We start from the raw sequence: 25,556 nt of genomic DNA, 5'->3' as shown, positions 1-25,556 counted from the left end.
ACATCTTATTTTCTGAACCTAAATAAAATAATGGAATTTCATGGAGAATATCTTGATTTATATTTTCTTCAGGAGTAAACATGTTTTGGTAGAAAATTTGTTTATTTAAATGCAAAAGAAACAACAACAACAAAACACAGTCCCGAATTAATGTAACAGCTGGTAGGGTTGCAGCCCCTGAGCCCCAAAGGCTTTGGAGGACTCCAACAACCTTGAATTTTATGAAAAATATACTTTTAATTATATCGATGTGCCTTAAAAATACCCCTTAGCTCCCAGTAGGAGTAATCAGGCTCTTAGTAAATGTTAAGATTCTGTCCATATAAGATTACTAGTACTAAAACTAAATGACTGCACTAAATCAGTCATGGTGTCGTCCCCACTTTTAAGGGCTCACGAATATTATTCTCCATTTTCCCATATTTTTCGTTCTCTGCATCAACTTTCCAAATCTAAATTTCTCATTTTCAATCAATTTTATAATGTTATAGATCCAAGTGAGTCTCCGTCTACCTCTCGCTCTTCTTTCGTCGATTTTATCCATTAGAGTTTCAGTACTGTACTATTTACAATTTAATTAACTTTTTGTATATGTTATTTTGTAATCCCTTTCGGAATATATTGTTGAGGTTTCCTTTAGAAATAAACAACAATTTATCAAAGCTTTATTTCTATTAATGAAAGGCAAAACCAGATGTTCTGCGTGTATGATCACACTTGCAACTACTGCTAAACATAGCTAAACATAGTATTTAAGTTTTAACTGTTTGATATTAATTAAGCTGAAAGCTATACCACGGGCTATCTGTGCTGTGCCCATCAAGGGTATCGAAGACCAGTTTTCAGTGTAACACTGAGCCACTAAAGCGGGGTGGGGTGGGGGGCACAATTTAACTGTTTTTTTTGTGTATGCTAGTTTTTAATTGTGTAAGTTTTTTGTTAAATTAATGTTTTCATATTTTACTATCAAATTTATCAAACAGCTTTTCTGCTAGTAAACAGGGAAAATGCTTCAAATGTAAACGCAAAAAGTGTTTTGAATAAACTAATGTAACTTCAGAACATATTTTTAGATTGTTTGTTTGATTTTATAGTGTTTTTATTTTATTATTTTCTGGAATGTTATTCACGGCGCTAGGATTTCAAAAAGTCTAGAGTGGAAACACTGGGTTATACCGAATAGCTTAGCGAAGATTTGGATGTTAGTTAAGGGGGATAGAGTGTTAGTATAATAATTTATTTTGTATTCAGATAAAAAGCATACGTACATTAGCCACTTGAACAATAGATTTTAACTTGTAAAATTTTTATTGCAATTATGATAAAGCTTTTCTCTTTGAAACAACAAAAAAAAGAAGGCGAATCTTCTGGTAGAGCAGCAGGAAGCCAAAAGAGAGCTTCTGCCGCTCAACTAAGAATCACTAAAGGTAAGCAAAGTGTAAAACTTAAATAAGTTTACGTTAGGCTTAATTAAGTATCAAGGCACTGTACTGCTAAGTTTGGGCTCTAAAGTTAGATCTGTATCGTTTTTTGTTGTTCTTTTTTCTTTTAGATAACTGAAAAAGGATTCAAATATAGGTTTAGTATTTGAATTTTAGGTTAAGAACCGCTGTACGGTGATTGACTTTTGTTTGCAAATTACAAACTCCAACTTAGCCTGAACTCGTCTTAAGTTTAGACGATTCGTGAAGAGAGTCGAAAGCTAGCTTCTGTTAAAATTATTATTGTATATCCGTTTTTTTAATATTTAGTTTTGTGTTAAGATACTAATGTTAATTTTCAGCCTGCGATCAGCTGAGAAGTGAGTGTCATTGTCATCATGAAATTATTTACCTATTGCATGTAGAAACGTAATCTGAGTCATTTTGTGATTAGGAAACCCAGTTACTAATAACTAAATAAGTAATACTAAAAGGCAAAGTAGGTTAGCCCAAAATTCAAACCATGGATCAACTTTAAAATATATTTTTTCATTTACACAACCTAGATTATGATATTTGAGTTAAGGTAATTAGATGTATTTCAATTTTTCATCAAACTATGGACATTTTATTAGGATAGATGTTCACATTAAAAAATAACATGTATATCGAGGAACTTCAGAAACTCGCTTTCATGAATTGTAATCCAAATCTATTGAGTGAGATCAGTGGAGAGGGAAGATACAAAAGATAGTACTTTAAAAATTTCACTAAACTAGCCTTTAATAATGTCCTATTTCAATGTTTTGATGCTGATATTAGGAAGAAATTTGTAAATTAGCCTATAAGGAATAATTGATGAGATTATAATAATGTAGTTTTGGTTAGAATGTTGTTATTATCGGTACTTAACAAAATGTGCACTTTGACTTCGAGTCGTTTTTAACAGAAAAGGTGATTCACAGTTGAATTTTGCCTAATTGGTTGGATATGATTGATAAATAAATATATATATAAAAGTTGATTCAGAGTATGAATTTTAAGTTTTGATTAATATTAGCCTAATTGGTAGAACCCTTTTTTTTATTTTTTCAGTTAACTTTAAAATAGGCATTAGTAGTAGGATCTACTGTTATTGCTTATCTTGTTTCAGTGCTTTGTCCAATAGTTGTAAAAGCATTTGGCTTTTGCAATAGTTACACTTAACTATGACTTTTCATTTGTTTAGGACAATTAATTTTGCAAAGTTTAAAGGTGAGTTATTCATCGTCAAATATAGTGTATTTTATAAAAATTTAGTGATAGGATACCAGTATCATTTAAAGGCTTAGCATGGTAAAGCTATGCACATATCATATTAGTGATGATAATATACATACCTGTTAAGGTCATCATTGAAGCTGAACATAGAATTAATAAGTGTAGTATTCTGAACTTCTGAAAAAAACAAAAAACAATATTCATGTGGATTAGTTGACTAATTCATGAAAAAAATGTACAAGTAATGCATGAAGCATTTTTCTAGTTCTGTTGTACAGGCTGAAATTGAAAAAGGAGTATTTTTCTACCTGAATCTTTTTTTCAAAGTGGGTTGAACTGAGAAATTAAGATGGTAATAAGCAAATCATTGAGAGTTTAAGAGTATGAAACTGATTGATGAAGTAGATGACAGTGAGGTTTGTAAAAGTAAACAAAATATGGCAAATAATGAAATGTTATAAAAATAAAAGAGGGACTATAATAGTGTGTTAGCAGTGAACATTAAAATCTAATATAAATAGGTTTTTTAACATAACATGTGAATAGCAAAGAAACATTTGGTCTTTCAAAGTTGTCCATGCATACCCACCCTTCCATTTTAAGGAAATATTCACTTCTTAAACTCCTGTAAAGTACTGACTTCCGATACTGTTGATGGAAACTCTTTCCAGAACTCATCACCCCATACACAAAATGAATCTCTTTTAAATGAAGTTAACTTGTCTTTTCCAAATCTTAAGCTTATGTCCTCTCATCCTATTGCCTTCAGAATTCAGTACCCAAAAAAATCAATTCTAGTAGCCCTCTTTTATACCCTTTCTAGTAAGTTAGTTTACTTTCTCACATAAGGAGACCAAAATTGTACACGGTGTTTCAAGTGAAGCCTAACTGTTGATTTGTAAAGAGAGAGAATTATTATTTTTGGGCTTGTAATTAGTATATCTGTACTAACATCCTAAAATTTTATTAACTTTACTACTACTACTGTTTCAAAGGCTTGAGTGGCTTATCAACCACTATAAGAAGATCCTTTTCTTCAAATATGTTGTTGAGTGGATTTCCATCCATGTTTGACATGTGAATGGCAACAAGGAAAGTATAGAAAATCCCATTTAACAAGAACGTTGGATGGGAAAAATGTTTGAATGATAGCTCCCTATTATTTTGAAGGTGATATTTGCTATGAAAGTAATTTATATAAAGGTCACAGAAGAGTAAATTCTAACTGATGTGAAAGGTGCTGAATTTTGAGGTGTGTTTGAATAATTTGAGCATGTAAAGCTTCTGGCCTTAATGAGAAAGTTATAATTTTAAGGGAACCAGACAGCCATTTGGGGGAGGGAATCAGTGACATATTTTTCACAAGTTGCTAGGTAGTAGCAAAATAAACTTAACTAGCAATTTATAAAATGTTCCCTTGGTTACTATTTACAAAGTAATTGAAGATGTAACCAGAAGATAACAGACCTGTCAGTTTATCAAGAACTTCTGTTTAAGGTAAGCTACTGGTACCTCCATATCAGAATGTACAATTAACTTAGTAAATTTTTTTACCCATTTAATGAGGGTTTGCATTTTCATGAAAATAAATAAGTATAACTCATATTGATTAGAATGCTTTGATTCATCAGTTAGACACCCTCACTGTTATTAGTAGTTGTGATGATCCCAAAAATACTTCAAGGCTCAGCTGGATTAGATTAGTCCTAAATCCAGAAGGGAATAGAGCTGAGCAATTTAAATGATATAATTAATCATCTGTGTGTAGTAATTGTATTGATTAGTGTCATGAAACTAATCAAAATTATTATTAAATCCATTGCCATAAAAAGTATTAACTAATTAAAATGTATTTCTTATTACTACTGTTTTTGATTATTCCAGCAACCAATTAATCAGAATTCTGATTATATTGATCGTTATGAAAATAATCAACTAATCAAAATTAGGTTTCCAATTGTTACTATTTTCAATTATTCCAGCTGTTCAAGTAATCAAAATATTGTTATGTTTATTTGTTGTTAAGCACAAAGCTCCAAACTTGCTCACCCTGTCACTAATTTTGTACATCTTCCTTTTAAACTGCTGACTAGAGAGAGAAGACAATTGGTTGGAAGCACCCACCACCTACTTTTTTTTTGCTTGTATGTACCATGATTTAAGGAATACTGCATTAATTGATTAATCAAATGTGATCACTTAATGGGGCTATTTATATATTGATTAGCAAATACCACTAATTACCCAGCTCTACAATGAAATGGAACTTTACTTACAATTTCTTTGATTCTTCATTTCTAAACAAAGCACAACAGCAGTATATGCTAGTGATTAGTGAAAGCCAATTAATCAGAAGCTCCAATGGTGTAACTATAGATTGGCCTAACATGAGATTAATGGATACACAGATGTTGCTGTTTATCTGCGAAGTTGGTAGTGGGAAGATATAGTTTGAATAACATTATTCAATAAATAGCTAAATCATTAATACTATATTTAAAAATATATGTATAGTAGCATTTAAGTAACTAAATATGTTAAGAGTTTTCTTTGTAAACACTAATCCACCTTTATCTTGTACATGTGGCCATTTTAAAAAGTGTACAGCTGGAAGTAACAGTTAAACTTAAACACGAAGAACATGCATTAATTTTTTGTTAATCTTGTAGAACCTTTTGTTAGGTATTATTTAAAATATAACTTGTAGGCTGAATTTGAATAAAGAGTGAAAGGATTTTTGTCCCAATAACCTGCTTAACTTTTTTTGATAAGGTTACTAATTTTTGAATGTTACTTTAATTCATATACTTGTAAGGCCATAAATAAAAAGCTGATTACTGAATTAACAAGTGTAAAGGTTAAGTAAAGTCATAAAAGAAAGGTTTCTGATTGCATGAATTTAATTATTGAGGATCCTCAGATGTATTTTTTTGGGGGTGGGTTGGTGGGTGGCATTTAGTTGTTAATATTTCATGATGACTGGAAATCTTGTCGTGGATCAAATTCCAGTTCAGATTACATTTATCTGACAGAGTGATCTCTCAATCCACTTGTTTTCCAGTGGCTTTTACTTCAGTTGGGCACTCCTCACACCGAGGCTTTTCTACGTCCCTTAACCACAAATTGTCTTGGTTTTTGTCTCCAATTACTTGTCTTCTTGCTCTGGCTATCGATGTTTTCAGCCATGATTGGACCTACACATTTGTCTATCTTCTTGTTCTCCTAATTCTCTGGGTGATTTTGTTCATCCTTGATACTCTGTGTTCAATCCTTCTGATAGCTTTTTCCTGGCTGTCTCCGCTGTGGCTTCTCCAGCTCCAACTTCCTGCTCCATTACCTTTTCATCTGTCTCTTCTTCACCACCCTCAGTCATCGGTGTTTCATTTCAAACCTTCCTGTCCTGTATCTTCATGCCTGGTTCTCCTCTGGTCGTTGGCGAGATGATCCGGCTTCTCTCAATGGTTAGCCTCTTTTCTGGCTTGTTTCATTCACCCTTCCTCCATGGAAGTTTCTCAACACAAATGGAATTTTTCTGGGTCCAGATTTTCCTCTAATCAACCCACTGTTCTTAGTCATGTGGATTTCCTCTCTTGACTTTTGGATCTTTTGGTCTTCTGTTTCCTCAGTCTCAAATTTTTGGGCAGTCCTATCCCACACCTTTCGCTTTTCCTGATCCTGCAGGTATTACCTTTCCTACACTTTACCTGTGGATATGTTCCTTCCATATTTGTTTAACCACTTTTCCCTCCTTCAATTTCACACCTTTATCTTTGTTCTGGTCTGGATAGACTTCTGTGTTCTGTACGTACTCCTCTCTGTTATATTGCCTGCATGGTTTCCTACTGTGGTGTCCGTTCCCACCTCTTTCTTACCTGGCAACTGTCCTCTGTTTGTGATCTCTCTCCTTCCTCCTTTGCCAATTGGGTTTGACTCTTCATTCAGTTGGCTTCTTCCTCTTTATCGTCTTTATCCTGTACTTTGTTCTGAGTGTCTTCTCACCCAATTCAACACCTTATCTTTTCAGTGGTGTTTTATCTTCGTTATCCTTTGGAGATATTTCTTCAATTGGGCATGTGGACTACCCATGATACGTTTGTCTCTCACTATTTGCGTCAGATCATGGTTTTCTTCCTCTTCGGGATATCATCTTTTGCCTGTAGCCATTATAGAATATCAGAATTCAGTGAGACTTTGACTGGGTAAGTTATTAATACTTATTGTTTGGATTCCACTCTGTGGTGAGTGGTGCCTAACCAGGTATTCTTTACCTGTACGAATCCACACTGTCAAGCCATGTTGACTTGCATATTATAATTCCACGGCCACATAATGCACACTGTAGAGATGGGGTGTTCTACAAGATCTCTTGTAGGTTTATCCTCGCAATAGTATTACTTCATATGTTTGCCTGTCCTGGACCGTACCCACCCATGGACTATATGGGTAAAACAGAATGGATAGCTGCCCATCTCTGCCATGCCTTGTATTGAATAAATCGGTATGGTCTGCTTTTTAAAAACAAGGTTTCTTGGTCTCTCATTGCATTGTCTCAGGTGTTGTTATTCCTCTGGTCTCTTCATTACACTTTACCCCCTTTTCTTCTAGTGGAGTTTGAGAGTCCTTACCACTTTCCAGTTCCAAGCCACTGGGTGGGTGGACCATGGAGGCATCCTCCTCAATGGGTTAATGAAATACAAACAAAAAATAGAAATAATTATGAAACCATTCAGTTGAGAGTAGGGCAGTGGTGTTCTGCTGATATAGATGACATGATATCCTCTAATATGAAACATAAAAATAAACAGAATGAGACGTCAAAATTGCGGTTCACCCCTTTGATTGGGATCCCTCATCTTACCCCCCACATGGATGTCAGTTCCCAGTGGCTGGATTTTGGAGTTAGAGTAAAACCAATCAACATAAGTCCTCACACATATATTACAGATGTCTATGTTCCTCTCATTTATACTCCAACATTGTTGTAGGTCACGGTGGAGGTAATTGTGGGTTGTTACGGTTCTTTCCCCAATTCTATCCCTCAATGTTTCTTATTTCAAGGATGTTAATGTGCTTGTAGTGGTTCTGGTCAATTCACTTTTGAGGGAGATGGTTTACATTATATAGTTGTCTTTTTGATACTGGATGTTGGGTTTCTGGATCGATCTATTAATTTATCATATTCACATGTGCCTCGTCCATGAGTCAGTGGTATTAGGTTTTATGAACTTGAGGTGAAGACAGTATGATCCTCTTTCCTACTCCCCCCCCCCATATGGATGTTGGTACGTTGTGGCTGTGTTTTGGATTGTAGTTGACTTACTGATGGTATGATCCTCAACCTACTCCCATGTGAATGTTGGTTCCCAGTGGGATTGATTTTTATAAATATTGATGGTTCGAATCACTTTCTGGCCATAGTTCTCTCCCAATTGGATGTGCTCCTGTGTTTTCTGCCCATATATGCGACATCTTTCTATGATGGGCAAAGAGCATACCTGGTTCAGAAGTGGTGCAGTTCCCCACATCAGATCTTAGAATCTGTCTGTCTCATCTTAGGGAGTGTCCTTCGAATACTTTCGAAGGATGCTTCTTTCTTTCCCTCACACTGGTCCCTCCACCTATTCAATGTGGGATTCTAGCTATTTATGTGAGTAGAGGTAATGTATAATGTATTGGAAGTTATAACTTTCCTACACTAAACATGTATTTCCGATAGGTGCTTACCTCCTTTCACACTTCTCCACTGAAAACTGGTGCTTCTACTTTCAGCCAAAACTCGAAGTGATAGTTCAGTAGAATTGAATAAAGGGAGTGTGTGTCACACACTTATTGGTGAAGGATTGACACATGATAATTCCAATGGATGGGAGATAGATGGCTTGTGTAAAAAAAGGTTTTTGTATATAGAGGGCAGCCCTGAATGAGAGTAGCTATTTATGTGAAGAGAGGTAAGCACCTGTCAGATATACATTTTCATTGCAGGAAAATTATATTTTCTGTAAAATCTTAATCTCTTTAATGACAGTTTTGCATACATATACTGATCAAAGTGTTGTGTTACTGTTTGAAATTTTGCAAGCATTTTGATATATCAGAAGATGTAAATGAAACTGGTTTGTGGTTAGTTTGAATGTTATTAGTAAATTAAACAAAACTTGCATAGTGATTCAAAAGCTGATAAGATTATGCAAGAGATGTTGTACGTGTTTATATTTTTAAAAGATAGTATTACTATGTACTGTAAAAGAATGTTAGTTACACCAGAAAGAACCAAAGCATATTTTACATAAATAAAATGATCTTGTTTACCAATTGTAATAGATTGGTTAACAGAAGTGTCAGAATACTGTTTTTGAATTTAATTCATTACGTATAGCAAAGCAAAATAATATGGGCCATAGATTGGAAAATAATTTTACCTTTGTCTTCCATTGGCATTTTTTTTGTATGTATTTTAATTATTCAAATCCAGAGTAAGGAAAATGGCTTTTGTTGCATTAATCATTCCATACATCTTTTAACATTAGTTCACACGTACCGAAATGTGGAGTGTGTATCTGTTGAGAACCATGCATCTCAGGTAACAACAACACTTTGGCCATTGTTATAAGCAGATGTATGATGACAAAAACTTATTATATGGTTGCTTGATGTTATTAATGTGTTGATAATATCCTTTCAGATATAAATGAATTAAATCTACCAAAAACTTGTCAGATAGACTTACTTGACCCAGATGATCTTCTTAACTTCAAGCTGATCATAACTCCTGATGAGGTGAGCATACTTTAAATCCACAATGTTTCCAAGTACATAAATTTAGTTTAACAGTGTTAAACCTCATTGTTATACATTTAAATAATGATATAGGTCTTGGAGCTCTCATAAAATTTGCACAATTGAACACAATATGAAATTTGCAATTTCTACTTTTTTTTTAAGTAAGTTGATGAAGACATTAATTTTTATTTATTACTAGGTATATTGATTTTATGTTGTTTTGAATAGAATGTATCGGAATGTGCTCTGCAGATATATATATATATATCTGTTTGGTATAGTTTACAGTTGATAGATATTTGTTATTGTTTGTATGTGTAGTTGGATGCAAAAATGATCTTAAAAACAGAAAATTTACTAATTGTAGCTGTCTAGAATGTATTTCTGTTATTAAAGTAATATATAATATTAGTAAAGTATCCTTCAATGATATATTTCCTTAATTTTGTACATATTCCAGACAAACCTTTAAAAATGACGTATTTTTCTGTGGATATCTTGTTCCTGTGTGTATGTTTACCATACCTGCATATAACATATTAAAAAAGAGCATGCGTGTAAAGGCTAGACAGAGAATGAATATGAAGAAGGTAAAGTCATGAATGTGACTTACACGAGACTCAGTCTCTTTCACTTTTCAATCAATAATGATCATCTTCACAGTAAAAAATTTTCTTGAATTGCAAGCTTTTGGCCTCTTACTAGAGCCTTCATCAGGCCATGGTGTACTGAACAATACAGATTTGCTTCTCTTTGGAACACATTTTTAAAGACAGGTATCTAAACAACAATCCTAACTGTATCTGCATTACGTACATAGGTTAACAACTTTAACATCAGATAGCAGTTATTGTTAAGGTTGTTCATTACACTGTTGCCCATTAAAGGCTCCAGTAAGTGGGCCAAAATCTTGTAAGTAAAGAAAAGTAGAGAACAGGCTATATATATATTAATTTACCTATATTATGAGTAAAAAAAAACAAGGATTGTCTATCATTTTAACAGCAGTAGTATTGAACTATAGGGTATATTCTTGAAGACCATCCTTCTTTGTTTGCATCTAATTTTGACACCCAAGTTTTGTTCCTGGACACATTATAGACAAATACTGCCATTGATTTACCTTGGCCTTGTACTAGCTGAAACTGGGTAATTTAATAATCTATTACATATGAGCAGTGATTATATTGATTAGTGTCATGTAAACAAAGTGAATAATTGAAGTTACAATTAAATCAATTAATCAAAATTAGTGTTTCCAATTATATAAATTATCATGAAAATAATCAATTAAATAAAATTAGGGTTTCCAGTTATTTCAAAAATTGATTAATCAAAAAATATTATTAAATTAATTATCATGAAAATAATTAACTTAAAAAAATTAGGGTTTCCGATTATAACCATTTTGAATTATTCAAATAATTAAAATTTTGCAAGAATGTGCTTGCCCTGTCTTTGTTAAGGCAAAGCCATTAAGGCTACCTGCTACTTTCACTAATTTTGAATTGCTGACTAATAGAGATGGCAACTGTCTGGCGGTATGTGGTGCCAGTTTCTTTTGCTTGTATGTGCTATGGTTTGAGAAACACTAGAATGATTGTGGTAACTAAATTTATCAGTGACTTGGAGGCTTGTGTTAAACACATTTTGGAGTGAGTTGGATGCTTGTAGTAACTAAATTTTGGAGTGATGTTAAAAATTGGTAGACTAAAATCAATATGGTTGAAAATTTAGTTTTGATTTTTATTGAATAAGGCTGTGAAGATGGAAATAAAGTTAGAAACTCAAATCTTACAAATTACAATTTTTTTATAATTCCAGGGTTTCTACAGAGGAGGACAGTTTGTATTTAGTTTCAAAGTTAGCCACAATTATCCTCACGAGCCTCCAAAAGTCAAATGTGAAACCATGGTTTACCATCCCAACATAGACTTGGAGGGAAATGTGTGTTTGAATATATTAAGGTTAGTTCTCCCTTTAAAATGTATATTCCATTTCGATGATGAGGAACTCCAGCCATTATTAGTATATTCCATTGTTTTTTTAATAGCAGTTTCACTTAGAAAATTCACTAAAATGATTAATATATCTTTATATTTATTTTAGTTATTCTGTATATTTTCTTATTACAAAGGCTATCTTGCATTGTCAAGCTAAATCTCCTTAGCTGGCCAAACATTGTGAAATATTACTGGGATTACGGCTGAAAATATCGATAAGAGATAAACTACCCAACTACATTAGTGCAGTCTAATCATTATTAGGTTTTGTTTTACGACATTTCCTTTTCGTAGTTTGACTGGTGTATATAGTTAATGTTTTAATTCTGATTAATGTAAGTAGCTTGCTTTTACCAGAAGTTATTAATAAATAATATACATATTAAATTTGAGTTTAAATAATCAGTGTATTCCTTAGCTATTGTGTTTTTCAAATGCATTGAGACTTTTCTGCTTGAATTGGAATACCACATAGGTTACATATTTTTTGGCCTTGTTAAGTTCAGAAGTATACTTTTACCTTACTAATTACATTGTGCAGTTTTTGTTATCAGAAACTTCATAATGACACTTACAATTTTTTTAATGCACTAATATGTTGTTTCATCTGGAAATTGGGATAAGAGTTAGAAAAGTAACTACAAGTATGCTTCATTTAATAACATCAGTACGTTACAGACATTTGAAACCAGAACTTAACAAAATTTCCTCATCTCTTCTGTTATTAGTTAGGTGAATGAAACATTTTTAGGCAATGTGTTTAATAGTCCATGTCAAAATATCCTGCTAGCACAGGTCTAGGATAGACTGTCATTTGTATTGTGTGTATGCATACTGCTACATTATGAACCCCCAATTGCTGTGTAGTCTCATATACATTGAAAATGAATTGAGGGTTATTCATTGGCAGGTGGTTTCCATGTAAATATGATTTCTATCGTAGAAATCTTCTATGGTTGGGACATTACATTTTGACAGTGTTTTTGGTTTTTCTGCTGGGGCTTTCTTTAGCATAAGAAGAGACCAAAATGTTGTGAAAAAGAAAAAAAAAAAGTGGTAGTGATTTTTGATCCATAGAAAACATTACCTAAAGGAAAATATGATCTTTATTGTATGTGGGTATTATGTGATAAGCACAAAGTCAGGTTATGTGAAAGATTCGCAGCTAGATCTAAAAGTTATATTTATGACAATTCTTTGTTGATTTCGTGAAAACAGTTGTTTGTTGTATAAATGTACTGTGAGTTTCATACATAATTATTGTACTAAATTATAAACGAACCAACATTAAATATGTGGAATAGACTATTACTTCATTAGTATAAGGGAAAGACATTTCATTTAGACAGATTAGTTACTTAAAGATGAAGATTATGTTCAGAGAGAATTATTATGTCATAAACGCCAGTCAAAAAGCATATTAGCAATTGCTATTTTTAAGTGTCTCTTTGCTGAAAATATTCATTACTGAGCAAATATTGCAATAAGTTCTTCAGATATGTGTCTCATGATATAATATTTGTATTGATGCATGAAGATCATTGGAGAAGGGATCCATACTGCATCAAAACTGTATATTTTATAAAAGCAGTCTGAATTCAAAGTGACAGAAAGCAGATAATGCGAAAGTATAGTGTCTGAAGTCCCAAGACAAATGTATAGCTCCCAAATTCTTGATTGCAATGCAGGAAGTTAGAGATTTTGTGAAGAATCTAAAGAAAATATAGTAGTCATTCTGTAGAGGTAAAGAACAATTTTTAACAGCTGATTTAAATTGCTACTCTGTCATTTTGTAATGTATTCATTTTTAAATAATGTCAAGTTAGTTTCATATTTTCCATTACTAGCAGAAGGCAAGTATACTACCAAAATGTGTGCCATGGAATAGTAAAATTGGTTTTGTGTGGATTACTCCAAGAAATTTGAGTAAAATATTTACTAAGTATATTAAAGAAACAAATTGAAACACTACAAACTACAAGTATACTTAATGACTGCACCAGGTCTTTATGTTGGCAGTCTTATTGTAAACACTTGTGTCAGACATAACACTTCTTAATTGGTATTGCTGTTAAAAAGTAATTATAGTTTCTAATTGCATCTCATAAGTGAGCTGGGTTATGCCACTTATAAGTGAAACTATTTAGTTATATTCATTGATGTTAAACAAATTATTGAACATTGTAGAGTTCTTGCCAATGTTTTTACCACAAATTTTTCAAAATATGGTCTTTGTTTTCTAGGGAAGATTGGAAGCCTGTTCTAACTATAAATTCTATAGTATATGGTCTGCAATATTTGTTTTTGGTGAGTCATTTCCTTGTGCTATCAGTAGTTACAATGTGTATTCTTATAAGCATAATATTCTTTTACAAAGTAACTAAAATTAACCTTTATAGAAAAAGTCATTTTTTGTCTTAGAAATATTAATAAGGCTTGTAATCAAGTCATTCTCTTTAGTTGTATGTATACATGTGTTTAGAAATTGGTTGTAGGCTTGGTAGTAACCCCTCTATAACAGAATCTACATGGAAGATACTATCAAGTGAGGAAAATTACAATGTAGGGCTTATGTTGGTGCTTGCCAGTTTCACAGGAAGTAAAACTTGTATATATATACACACACACACACACACACACACACACACAGGACTAACACAAGACAAGTTTGGGTATAAATATACAGGTATTTGGAGAACCATAAAATCTATGGCTTTTGCCAGTTGGTACAGGTGTTTAAAATTATAAACAAACTCATTTATTTAAAATTAAAAACTAACATAGGTTGTGCTATATGGTGATCTTAAAATACAGTAAATTTTATTTCAACTTAATAGTACAGTATTATTAATATAAATCCTATCAAGTATCCAACATGCTCTCCATCTTTTTTCAAAAATACAGACTCCGGATGAGGAAGGACAATGATAGACAGCAGCACACCAGTGATGTGCATCATGTAACATTTAATATGATTTTTTGGTTAAGTTTTAACATTAAGTATTTTTAACAATGAGTGAATGATAAGTTTCTCACTTTTAGCTGCTATTTCTAATTGTATCAACATGATAAGCAAATAAGGTTTCAAGGTCAAGTTGCAGCACCATCTATAATCTTTTTTTTTTTCCCTTCATAAATGTAGTCCATATGTGTTTTTATAGATCTGTGCCAACTGCTAAAGCTCTTAATTTACATGGTTCTTCCTTCTTATGTACATTTCAACCAAAACTTATTTTCTGCCACCTTTGTATGATGTTTTCTCTGAAGCGAACATTATTCAACATTTTGCACTATTTTTATTTTTACTAGGATTACGAAAACTCATCAATCGATTATGGTACTTAGTACGTACTAAAGTTTGATATGTATACGAGTTGTGAATATTTTAGTGACTAATTTAATTGGATTGCTCAGTGCATTAACTAATGACATGACTAATGTACAAAGTTAACTGAAAGGAATAAATTCATATTAAACTAACATCACCATTAAATTACTAAGAAAAACAAGTTCTAGATGAAAAAAAAAAGTGTTAACTAATTATACATCATTTTAATACCACATATAATACATGAAACTTAACATCTTCATTGCTGAGCAATTAAATATCTAATAAACAGTTTCATTTCTGAAAGCAAAAAACTTTGGTTTCAGTGCAACATTTTTATGTTATGTGAAATTCTGTTTTACTGCTTTGAATTTTTTAAATGTTCATATACTCATTATTAACCAATTAAATTCCTAAAGGATGTATTCACAGTCAACATGACACCTTCTTTTCTGGTAGCAGTGCACATTGATTTCAGTGCAACATTTCTCTATGTATTAACACAAACCAAAGAGGATGCAATATCATTACTTTATTTCCTCCTTCGCTGCTTTAGTACCTGCTAGCACAATGGTCAAGAGAAGCGAATTATTAACAAATGTATAGAGAAGCAATTCTTATAATTCTGAATGTACCGAGTTGTTTTCTTGCCACAAGTTCTTGGTCCCTATACGGGTCAATGGACTCACAATGCTAAAATCCAGGGTTCAATTTCCCGTGATGAACAGAGTGTAGACAGCTAATTGTGAAGCTTTGTGCTAAAACAACAGCATAAATTTTAGCCTATACAGAATTTAGAAATGACCTTTAATGCCCAGATAGTAATGTAAAATTAAAGGAAGTTTTTCATTTCATTGGAATTTTAAATTACCTTTGAACTATTTTGTAAAGTTGAAAGTGTGTCAAAACACTCTCCTATTTATTTCAATTATTGTGATATATACGATTGTCCTTTTTTTTTCAGGAGCCTAATCCAGAAGACCCCTTGAATAAAGATGCAGCTGAAGTTTTACAGAATAATCGACGACTCTTTGAACATAATGTAAAGAAGGCTATGCTTGGTGGCTATGTTGGTTCCACGTACTTTGAACGTTGCTTGAAGTAGTGATAACATTATACTTAATATTTCACAAGGTGACTTTTTTAACTTTATGGCTTACAACTTTTTGCAAGCCACTTTGTACAGTCTCAAAAGTTTGTAGGGAATGCTTCTCCTACTCCCTCATAATATATCAGTGTTTGTTTAAAGATGTGTGCTCCTTAAAAAAAATTATGGTTTAAAGTTTTCTCGCCAACTGAAAGGCTACTTAAAAGATAATTTTATTCCAGATATTTACCATTCTGGAAAGAAGAGGAGGAGTATTATCTGTATCCAAAGGGTATTTAAAGATGTCTTGCTTTTTTATTATTATTATTATCTTATTCTTTATAAAGAAACCAAATGGCTGAAATATTTTGTTCCACTTAATGAAAATGAAGTACTTATGTCCACATGTTGTATTAATAATAAAATTATCTCATCAGTTTTTAATTATTGTTTTGGAATAACAGTAAAATGTTTCAAAGTAGATATATGTTGAGCATTTTGTCTTGTATGCAGTTTCACAAGTTACTGGAATTTTTGGTTTCATGGTGCTCTGTATACACGCCCCTTTTAAAAATAATCTAAATGTGAGAAAAGCTCAGTGTCTAACACCCTGCAAGATATATATATATTATAACCTGTTATTTAATGTAGGCGATTGCCATAGCTTTTAGATAATACTCAACAGTACAACTTTACTGAGTGATGGAAGAAATAACTTTTTTTCCCCTACAGTTTTTTAGACCTATGTAACATGTAAAATCAGCTTTGCATGTTCAAACGTTTAAGCTAAAATTTCATTAAAGAAAAATGGTCTTGACCAACCAGTGATACTTCTTGTAAGGTGTATTATTCAGTTAGTTGACTGGAGTTCGTTTTTTTGGCAATAATTATTTCAGAATTTTGCTTATATGTTGGAATTGATACTAAGCAATTCTTGTTTTAATTAAATATGTTACTAATTCTTCCAAAAAAAAATAAAGTGGAAAAAATCCTTTAAAAATCTTGTTTTACACTGGAAAGTTAAATAAATCTAGTAATTTTTAACACAGTACAGTGTGCATATGCTTTCTGTTAATATCCTTTTTTAAGAATGTTTTGCCACAGTTAATTGAACTTTGTAAGAATAATGTTTTAGGTTCTTTACTGCTCTTATAAGTACTTCCATGATAATAGTATGGGAAGGTCAGTTTTAGACCACATCTCCACAAACATGTATATATTAGCTTCCAAGACCACATTTAATAAGAAATCACTAGAGTCCATTAATTTGATCATACTTATGAAAACAGCCACTGATTTTGATGTGTATCTAGAAGCTTGTAAAGATTTAACTCTGAAGCCTTGTTTATTATTGCATTAAATACACACAATTCAAATAAACAAAATTAACCTTCTGTAATTACATACAAGCAACTGCATAAAAAGTTATGGCCAAATCTCATTGATATATATATTTATACAAGCGAAATAAGTATGTGATCCTACTTACTTGATTAAATACAATCACTACATTAATGAACATTTTGTTAAAAATCTACTACAGACAAACAATATCATAAAACCTCGAACTTCCATTTTAGCCGTCTTCCCAAAGAAGCAAAACATTGAAATGCCACCATCATCAAATTGTTCTTACAAGGTTAAGGTTTGTTTCAGCTTCAGATACTAAGGAATAAATAAAAGTTTGAAATGTATAAAAGACATTTAAGTTGTATTACGTCTTTGGTTATGTTATGCTGTAGTCTTTGAACCCTGCTAGCAAAGCAAGATTCTGATTACTGGTCTACCTTCTTTCCCTTTGTTTTTATATAAACCCCTCGACTCAGTTTAGTAACTCCTGATTGGCTTCTATCATTTAAACTGGTACTAATGTTTATATGTATAATCATACAGCAGATGATTGGGTTTCATACAAACTAGTACCTATTTTCATGAATACTTTCTGAAAGTAAATTAATGGAACTTTTTTTTTTCTAATAAACTGTTGGCCTATCACAAACATCAGTAAATTCCAGTTTTAATATCAAGAATAATACTATGACCTAAGTTGAATTTATTATTTACGAAAGAGTTATTTTTCATGTAAAATAATTTGAAATACCTAATCTACTATATTTTTTTTTAGAAATATGGTAATTTAACAATATTTCAGTGAGATAACCAATAAATGTTTCTCTTCCACTTATATGATCCTTTCCCATTTCAAGCTGGGAATGATAGAAGAGATTGAGAGAGATTTTTTTAAAAATAAGAACTGTGTTTCTTTTAGGTAATTTCTCTGGAGAGCCAATTAATTTCATGATTGTATCCAAAAAGTCAAGGCATTTTTCAATTTGAAATGTAACAATCCTTCCATTGTTATTAGAGCATAGCACAGACCCCTTGTCACTGTGAGGTATATAATTTCACATAAAGAAAATTTTAGGACAAAACTGATTAGCATATATCGATTGTTTAAGATTAAGAATACAGTTCAAATATTTTTTATTGTTTACTATAAAAAATACAGTATGACAAGTTGCGAAGTATACATATACATGTATAAAGAAATTAAAGCAAATGACTGAGCTTAAATAAATGCAAATATGGCTCCCACATTTTCTCCTTTTGTTGTGTGCAGTGATAATATAATAGGCTAAAGACTAGTAGGTGATTAGACTTGTATATTTACACAAGATTTTCAAGATGACCCAAAACTGAAAGTCGTTGGCACTGTCTGGTTAAGGAACTTGCAACCAACACCGTCATCAACATTTCTAAACTCTGAAGAAAAAAAACCCACGAAATTAGATGATAGGTTGTCTTTTAAAACTTTGAAATTAACTTGATCTTAGTGTCCATTTTATTTTATAGATTACTTCAAATGGTTATCATTAAATTTCATTTGCAGACTACAATGCCTTAGTATCACATATTACATCAAATAGTGGGCCATAACTTAGTCAACAGTTATATAAAGAAATATTATAATTCTCACAGGTTTAAAATGCAACTAAGAGAAACAATTGTAGAATAAGAAAATAAGATTTCTTTACGTGTAATGAAGTTTGTGATTTAGTCGTCAATGACTGAATACAAAAAATTGCTTCCATTTTATAGATAATCAGCAAATGTACCCATGCCTTGCTTCATGGAGATAGCAGAATAACGTGTGCATCATCCACTTTGTAAGTATGTTGAATACAGGTGATCTGCAGATGTACCTGTACTACACACTTAACCAAATTGCATGAAACTTAACTTAAGCCTACTAAATTGTACCTAATTTCAGCATTTACATTTTTCTATTACTGGTCAGAAACACTTATTGGTGACCTACAATCTGACCTTTCACAGACTAGGTAAAAATATTTTTGAACAAGGTCAATTTACATGTAATAAATATAGCTTCTTTTCAATTAACAAATTATTTTACTTGTTTGAATATGATAAGACTTACCTGATATTTCATCACAAAAATACTTTAAGAAACTATATAAAGTTCTCAGATTTGTGGTTTATTCCTAAGTCTTTTAAACTTCCCCCTTAGATTCCTTTGTTCATCCCTGAGGAACTCCATCTAGTCAGTTTCTCACAACACTTTATGTTGAGTTAAAGCTTATAACCTGTTCTATACAATGTAATGAAAACTTTGCCTGTCACTATTTTCAAAGCTATGCTTCATTGTAATTGTTCAGACCATGTGCTGTCATATCATCAAAGGATGAGAATGAATATAACCAGAGAAACAGGATATGGCTATTATATTCTCTAGGGATGATAGTGCTTTCAATGTGTTGTTTATAGAACAGTCTGTGAAGTTTTGCAGAAATATAAGTTTTCAATGTTTTTTCATTTTTCTTTACAAATATCACAAAATATAACTTCTAAAATATATTTGAGTTGATTGTTTTTTTACTTGAATTCGATATGAAAGGTGCTCACTGGTGTTGTATGAACTTCAAGATCATGTACAAAACATATACTACTACCTGCAGCAGCTCTTTTTTGGTCAGCTAATAGCAGAATATCTTTTAATGCTTGCTGTTGTCCAGTGGTTAGATGGGCTGTGAGGTTACTGTACCAATCAGGATCAGCTTCACTAATTCCTGTTCAATAAAACATAATTCACTAAGCAAGAGATTGTTTCTAGCAAATAATCTGAATTGAACAAATAGTTTTAGTAAATAGAAGCATTTATATATATAAATATATATTTTTTTTTTACTTACTTTGCAATACATCTTTGAAAATGATATATTCATCTCCTTGGCTTTCATCGTCATCTAAAGGTGTTGTATAACTTTCTAGAACAGTTTCTTCAGAAATATAATCATCATAATCACTCTCATCTTCACTGTCTTCACTGCCATCATTAAAATCTCTGGAATGCACTACTGATCTTCCTGGACCTGTATCCACATCATCTTCGTCACTTTCCAATACATCTGTATAACACACCAGATGTTCTATTTAAATATAAGTACTGAGCACAAGTCTATTAATTTTTTAACACTAAGTACACATTGATTATGTTTTAATATTTTTTAAGAATAAACTTTAGCTTTTCTTCAGTATCTATCTGTTTTTTTTTTATCAACTTACTCACCTTTATGATCAGTAAGAAAGTTAGCCCCTTCTTCGTTTCTGGGTTTTGTCATTTCTTGAATTCGATCTAGTTAACCACAAAATAAGAAAAACAATTTTCACAACACACATGAAACAAAATATACATTAATTCACAATGGTGTACATATACTGATACGCTATATATGATGCTTATTTTATGAATAAGAAAAGACTAACCAAAGTAAAAGATTCATTAATAATACATCACTGTTACAGTTTTTATAGGTAAATAAATTCTGTAAAATTTTCATTGTTTTGTATCCCTCAACATCACGACAAATTTGTATTGATTTTTTTAAATGAGCAAAATCAAAGTTTGAACTATGAATTTTTTTTCATGGATTTAATAAGTCTTCTTCATCAATGGAAAAAAATCTTTGAGACAAAATGCAGAAAATGAACATTACAATATTTTCAACATTAAGTACTTCCACATACATAACAGTGTTACATTTATAATTACTATATATTCTTTTTTTTTTCTTACCAACTGTATTTAGTTAAAAATTGTAAGATAAATTATAAGTAATTTTTAATTTATGTTTACAACTATCTAACATTAAAAGACAAGAATATTTCCTAGTAGTAGTTTATAGCATAGACCCACAAGTATAGGCTCTTCTAAGACCATCAAAAAGCAATAAAAGAGAGGGAATGATTTCTTTGGCACATTCTTGTATCACAGCTGGCCTCTGGGGAGGGATGGCTATTAGAGTGCATAGCCCCAAGATACACAGTTTTCTATCATGCAACCTATACATAGAAAAGAAAACAACTAAAGCAACACCTGGGCTACAATTATTGAAAATGTATGCTGAGTTTGAATAATATCTACGGCATCAGTCACTGACAATATATAATTGTAATCATGATATTATATTCATTTATCAAGTAAAATAATGAAAAATCTGTGAGTAATTTGAGCTTGATTTATTATGTTCACAATAAAATATTTGCAACTGATTCATCATGTGTAAAACAAACTTTTATAATATCTTTACTTACATACGTTTTGAAATTGTTTCTAATTCCATAATCAGCATTAATACCTCTAAAATTTAATCCACAACATTCTAAGTACAAAAAGTTTTTTGACACAACCAAAAGTTTAGAAAAAACATATTTAAATGGTAACAATATATCATATCATACAATAGAACCTGCAGCATACAAATATTTAATAATATTGTTAAAACATCATAAAGAAAGGTTAAAATACAGGTATAAATCACTATCTTGAAAAAAAAATAATAATATAAATATTGTAAGTCTGTAAATGATTAAATTAATGAGAACAGACCAGTTGATGTTATTATTTAGTGTTGGATGATCACTGAAAATAAAAAAATTTTCTTTAACAAAGAGTTTGTTATCTGCTGTTCCACAGTTGAGAATTTTAGTTTTCAAGAAGTATGGGGTGGTGGTTATTCTCACTATGTAATGGATGCAAGACTTGAGTGGATTAGTTAGCTTATATTCACTTCTAGCTGAAATTCCCATGTGTGCATATTTGTAGGTGACATGCCGGTTTTAGCAATATATGTAGCTCTACAGCTACCATAAATGTATTTATAATTGATTCACAAGTGCATAGGGATGGGGTAGAGTGTCTTTGATTTTAAATAAGTTTTGAATTCTAAATGTTGACTTAAATACTAAATGTAGCTTAATTTGTGGGTAATATGCTTTGTGAATTCGAGATTTGAGCTTAAAACTTTGCCCATGAAAGGAGTGATAAAAACTAGTCAATATTTTGTGGTTTGATAGTTAAATATATTTGTGATAAGAGTGTGAGAAGGTCTGACACTTGTGAATATTTTTCTCTGTTGTTAATAATGTCAGTGCTGGATAAATGCCTTCTCTAGTACAAACCAGTATTACATAGGAGATACACTGATGATATTTTTCTATTTCTTCACATCTCCAATCACACCAAAAAGTTTTTAAAATACTTAAACTTGCAACATTTATGTATAATGTATACATATGAGATGGAAGAAAACAATAACTTAGCTTTTCTTAGATGTTCAAGTAAGAAAACAAAAACTCTTTGCCAAATCTGTTAATCATAAAAAACATTTACTGGTTTATTCACTTATTTTATACTCTAGTACTTCAAGTATAACCTTGTTCTAAGTCTCCTAAATAGAGCATATAGTATATTTTTGGACTAATTCTGTTTGTAATTAAGCACAAAGCTACACAATGGGCTAACTGTGCTCTGCCCACCACGGGTATTGAAACCCGGATTCTAGCATTGTTAGTCCGCAGACATACCTCTGTGCCACTGGGGGGCATTTTTACTCTGATCCAAAATCATAATGTTTTACACAGTAATGGCTGTCTCTTCGATTTCTTACACTCTATCATCGAACATTTCTAGCAAATAAAACAGGATATATTATCTTGAAATATCCATAGTTCTTATCACTCCTTTTATGGGCAAATAAAGCTCCAAATGCAAAAAAATAATCAAGAAATATTACCTACAAATTAAGCTATGTTTAGTATTTAAGTCAACATTTAGAATTAAAAATATGTTTAAAACCAAAGACGTTCTACCCATTCCTATGACCTCGGTTTTTTTTTAATAAATACACTTGTGGTAGCTGTAAAGCTATCTATATTGGTAAAAATTTCACGACACCTACAATTTCTTGTAGAAGAAGATATAAGCTAACTATTCTATGAGTCTTGTATCCAATTTAATATTTAGAATAGCAACCCACCCCCAATTCTTGAAAACTTTAAAGTTTTTGACTCCTGAATAACAGATCACAAGCTCTTTCTTAAAGAAACTTTAAATTTGCAGTGACAACCCAACACTAAATAACCCTGACTTTTTCTTCTTGTCATTAATCCAATCGTTTCCAATGATTTTATTCCTGTAATTTTTTTAAAAATACAGTGGTTATGCTTATATTTCAACCTTTCACTATAGTTTTCTCTTAACATGTCTACACGTCTACTGCACATTTTATTGTATGTTCCACTATACTGTTCTTATTTACTAAACTTTTGGTTTTATCAAAAACTTCTCATTTAAAAACTGATGTTTTTGTAGTTAAGATGTTGTAAATTAACTTTTTGATGATGGAATTTGAAAATATTCTCAAAAGACTTTTTTATTGTTTCACCATATTTCTAATATTTATTATGAAATAAAATATGTATTAAACTTCAAAGGGAGCACACAAATACACATTACTTGATCAATATTACAAGCCCATCTGCTTTCTTTCACTTTTTTTTGTTCAAACTTTCAGAAAACAAAACCAACTGTTCTTGATTTATCAACAATTCTTTTGCCAAACAGCAAACACACACAGATACGCTATCTTTCTCTCACCACACATAAATCTTGAAACAATACTGCTGTTAGGAATCAGAAACACGAACATTTTCATAGAGTTTCACATGATTTAGAACAGCTTTGCAATGTCCACAAAATTTCTGTCTTCAAAACATCATTATTATCAACATTCAATATGGACTAGCCAACAGTTCCACTGTCGCTTGCTTTTACAGTAGATGACGATGGCGGCATTACAGTATCACTCCTGAATTTTTCAATGTCAGTATTTGAAATCCTGCATCCTTGACACATGCTTTCATGCCTTCCGAGCATTCATTTCTTTTTGCATGCAACTTCAAGGCACCCTTGCCATTCTTATTGCAATAGCAGCTGCTGGCTTGGTGCCTATCATTCTCACAGATCTTGACCCAGCTAAGAATGTGTCAAGCGACCCACACATATAATATGTCGCATAAGAAAGCAGCTGCCATTTGCAACTGTCTACCTTAGTACCACTTATTGAAACTAGTCATAATTTGCTTTTTTCGTGTATACCTTTTCTCTCATATAAGAAAATACAAATTAATATACTGTTTATTTATTACACGTCAATTAATAAAATATTAATACATCAAATCAGAAAATATTTTCTCATGTTCAAGTACTTTTCAAGTCTGCACCAACCCTGCATTTATCTATGTGCATTATGTCTAACAGATGTGTTCTTTCACCAGTGGCATGCATCATAAATGATACTTGATGACGTGTAGGAAAGTTATAAAAAACAAAAACTTGCCCACTCACCCAAGGAAACAGTCAGTGTCATGTATCCACTGCTGGATGAAATGAGAAGTCACAGAAAAGGTCACATTGGGCAAACGAATTTTCTCCAATGTATCCATTAATAAGGCAGGATTGTAGAAAAGGGAAGCTATTACTACCTATAGTAATGATATATAAACAATGTAAGTCAGAGCAGCTTTAATCACCTACAGTAAACAATGTAAGTCAGAGCAGCTTTAATCACCTACAGTAAACAATGTAAGTCAGAGCAGCTTTAATCCCCTACAGTAAACAATGTAAGTCAGAGCAGCTGTTAACACTTAAATTAACAAAACAATATATATTTGTAATAATACAAAGAAGCTTTAATTACCTACAGTAAACAAACGTAAGTCAGGGCAGCTGTTAACATTTAAATTAACAAACAATATATATTTGTAATAATACAGAGCAGCTTTAATCACCTACAGTAAACAATGCAAGTCAGAGCAGCTGTTAACACTTAAATTAACAATATAGATTTGTAATAATACAGAGAAGCTGATTCATCAGGTGGAAAACAAAGTTTGATAATAAATATTAAAACACAGTAATACTAAAAAAGGTTTTCCATATGGACATTTTGGAATTTCCTTAAATTCCATCATCAGTGTTAATATCTCATAAAAAGTTAGTTCATAATATTCAAACTACAAAACACAACATCAGCAATGAGTGAGTTTCATATTCAACTGGAAGTTTAGAAAGAACAGTTTTAAATGGTAACAATATAATGGAATGTATGATAAAACGTGCACTATACACATTTAATAAATAACATTGTTAGGAGAAACTATTATAAAGAAAGGCTTAAATATAAGTATAAAACTGTATCTTTAAAATAGTAATAAATATCAAATAAAAACTGAGAATCAGAAACTGATTAAATTAATGAAAACAGAGAGGAACTGATGTTATTATTTAGTGTTTAATAATGTTTATACTTATATTT

The 25,556-nt window shown here is 31.5% G+C and overlaps 2 protein-coding genes across 4 annotated transcripts in view; one reads left to right on the top strand and one right to left on the bottom strand.

The window, feature by feature from the left end:
- The first annotated feature begins 1,147 nt into the window (after nt 1-1,147).
- Nucleotides 1,148-25,556, top strand: part of LOC106463990 (NEDD8-conjugating enzyme Ubc12-like) — a 55,298-nt gene continuing 30,889 nt past the window's right edge. Inside the window, exons 1-6 of one of the 3 annotated variants that reach the window (XR_002611613.1) lie at nt 1,148-1,427; nt 9,364-9,458; nt 11,286-11,428; nt 13,708-13,771; nt 15,757-15,926; nt 18,979-19,046. Coding sequence is in view for 2 of the 3 variants with exons in the window: in XM_022391642.1 (XP_022247350.1) it covers nt 1,319-1,427; nt 9,364-9,458; nt 11,286-11,428; nt 13,708-13,771; nt 15,757-15,897 (552 nt within the window). In the remaining variant the exon portion in view is untranslated. Of the gene's footprint in view, nt 1,428-9,363; nt 9,459-11,285; nt 11,429-13,707; nt 13,772-15,756; nt 16,928-18,978; nt 19,840-25,556 lie in introns of those variants that run through there. The other 2 variants (XM_022391642.1, XM_013924093.2) reach the window with 2 other exon arrangements.
- The window catches only part of LOC106463989 (importin-7-like), a 57,237-nt gene continuing 48,706 nt past the window's right edge, over nt 17,026-25,556 (bottom strand). The window contains 6 exon segments of the mRNA XM_022391643.1: nt 17,026-18,642; nt 19,851-19,967; nt 20,091-20,306; nt 20,468-20,533; nt 21,095-21,240; nt 24,587-24,723. Of these exon segments, the coding sequence (XP_022247351.1) occupies nt 18,560-18,642; nt 19,851-19,967; nt 20,091-20,306; nt 20,468-20,533; nt 21,095-21,240; nt 24,587-24,723 (765 nt within the window). The 3' untranslated portion in view covers nt 17,026-18,559.

Source organism: Limulus polyphemus, unplaced genomic scaffold, assembly GCF_000517525.1.
Source record: "Limulus polyphemus unplaced genomic scaffold, Limulus_polyphemus-2.1.2 Scaffold1535, whole genome shotgun sequence".
Classification (NCBI taxonomy): domain Eukaryota; kingdom Metazoa; phylum Arthropoda; class Merostomata; order Xiphosura; family Limulidae; genus Limulus; species Limulus polyphemus.
The sequence above is the reverse complement of the archived record's forward strand: the minus strand, read 5'-3'. Positions and strand labels throughout refer to the sequence as shown.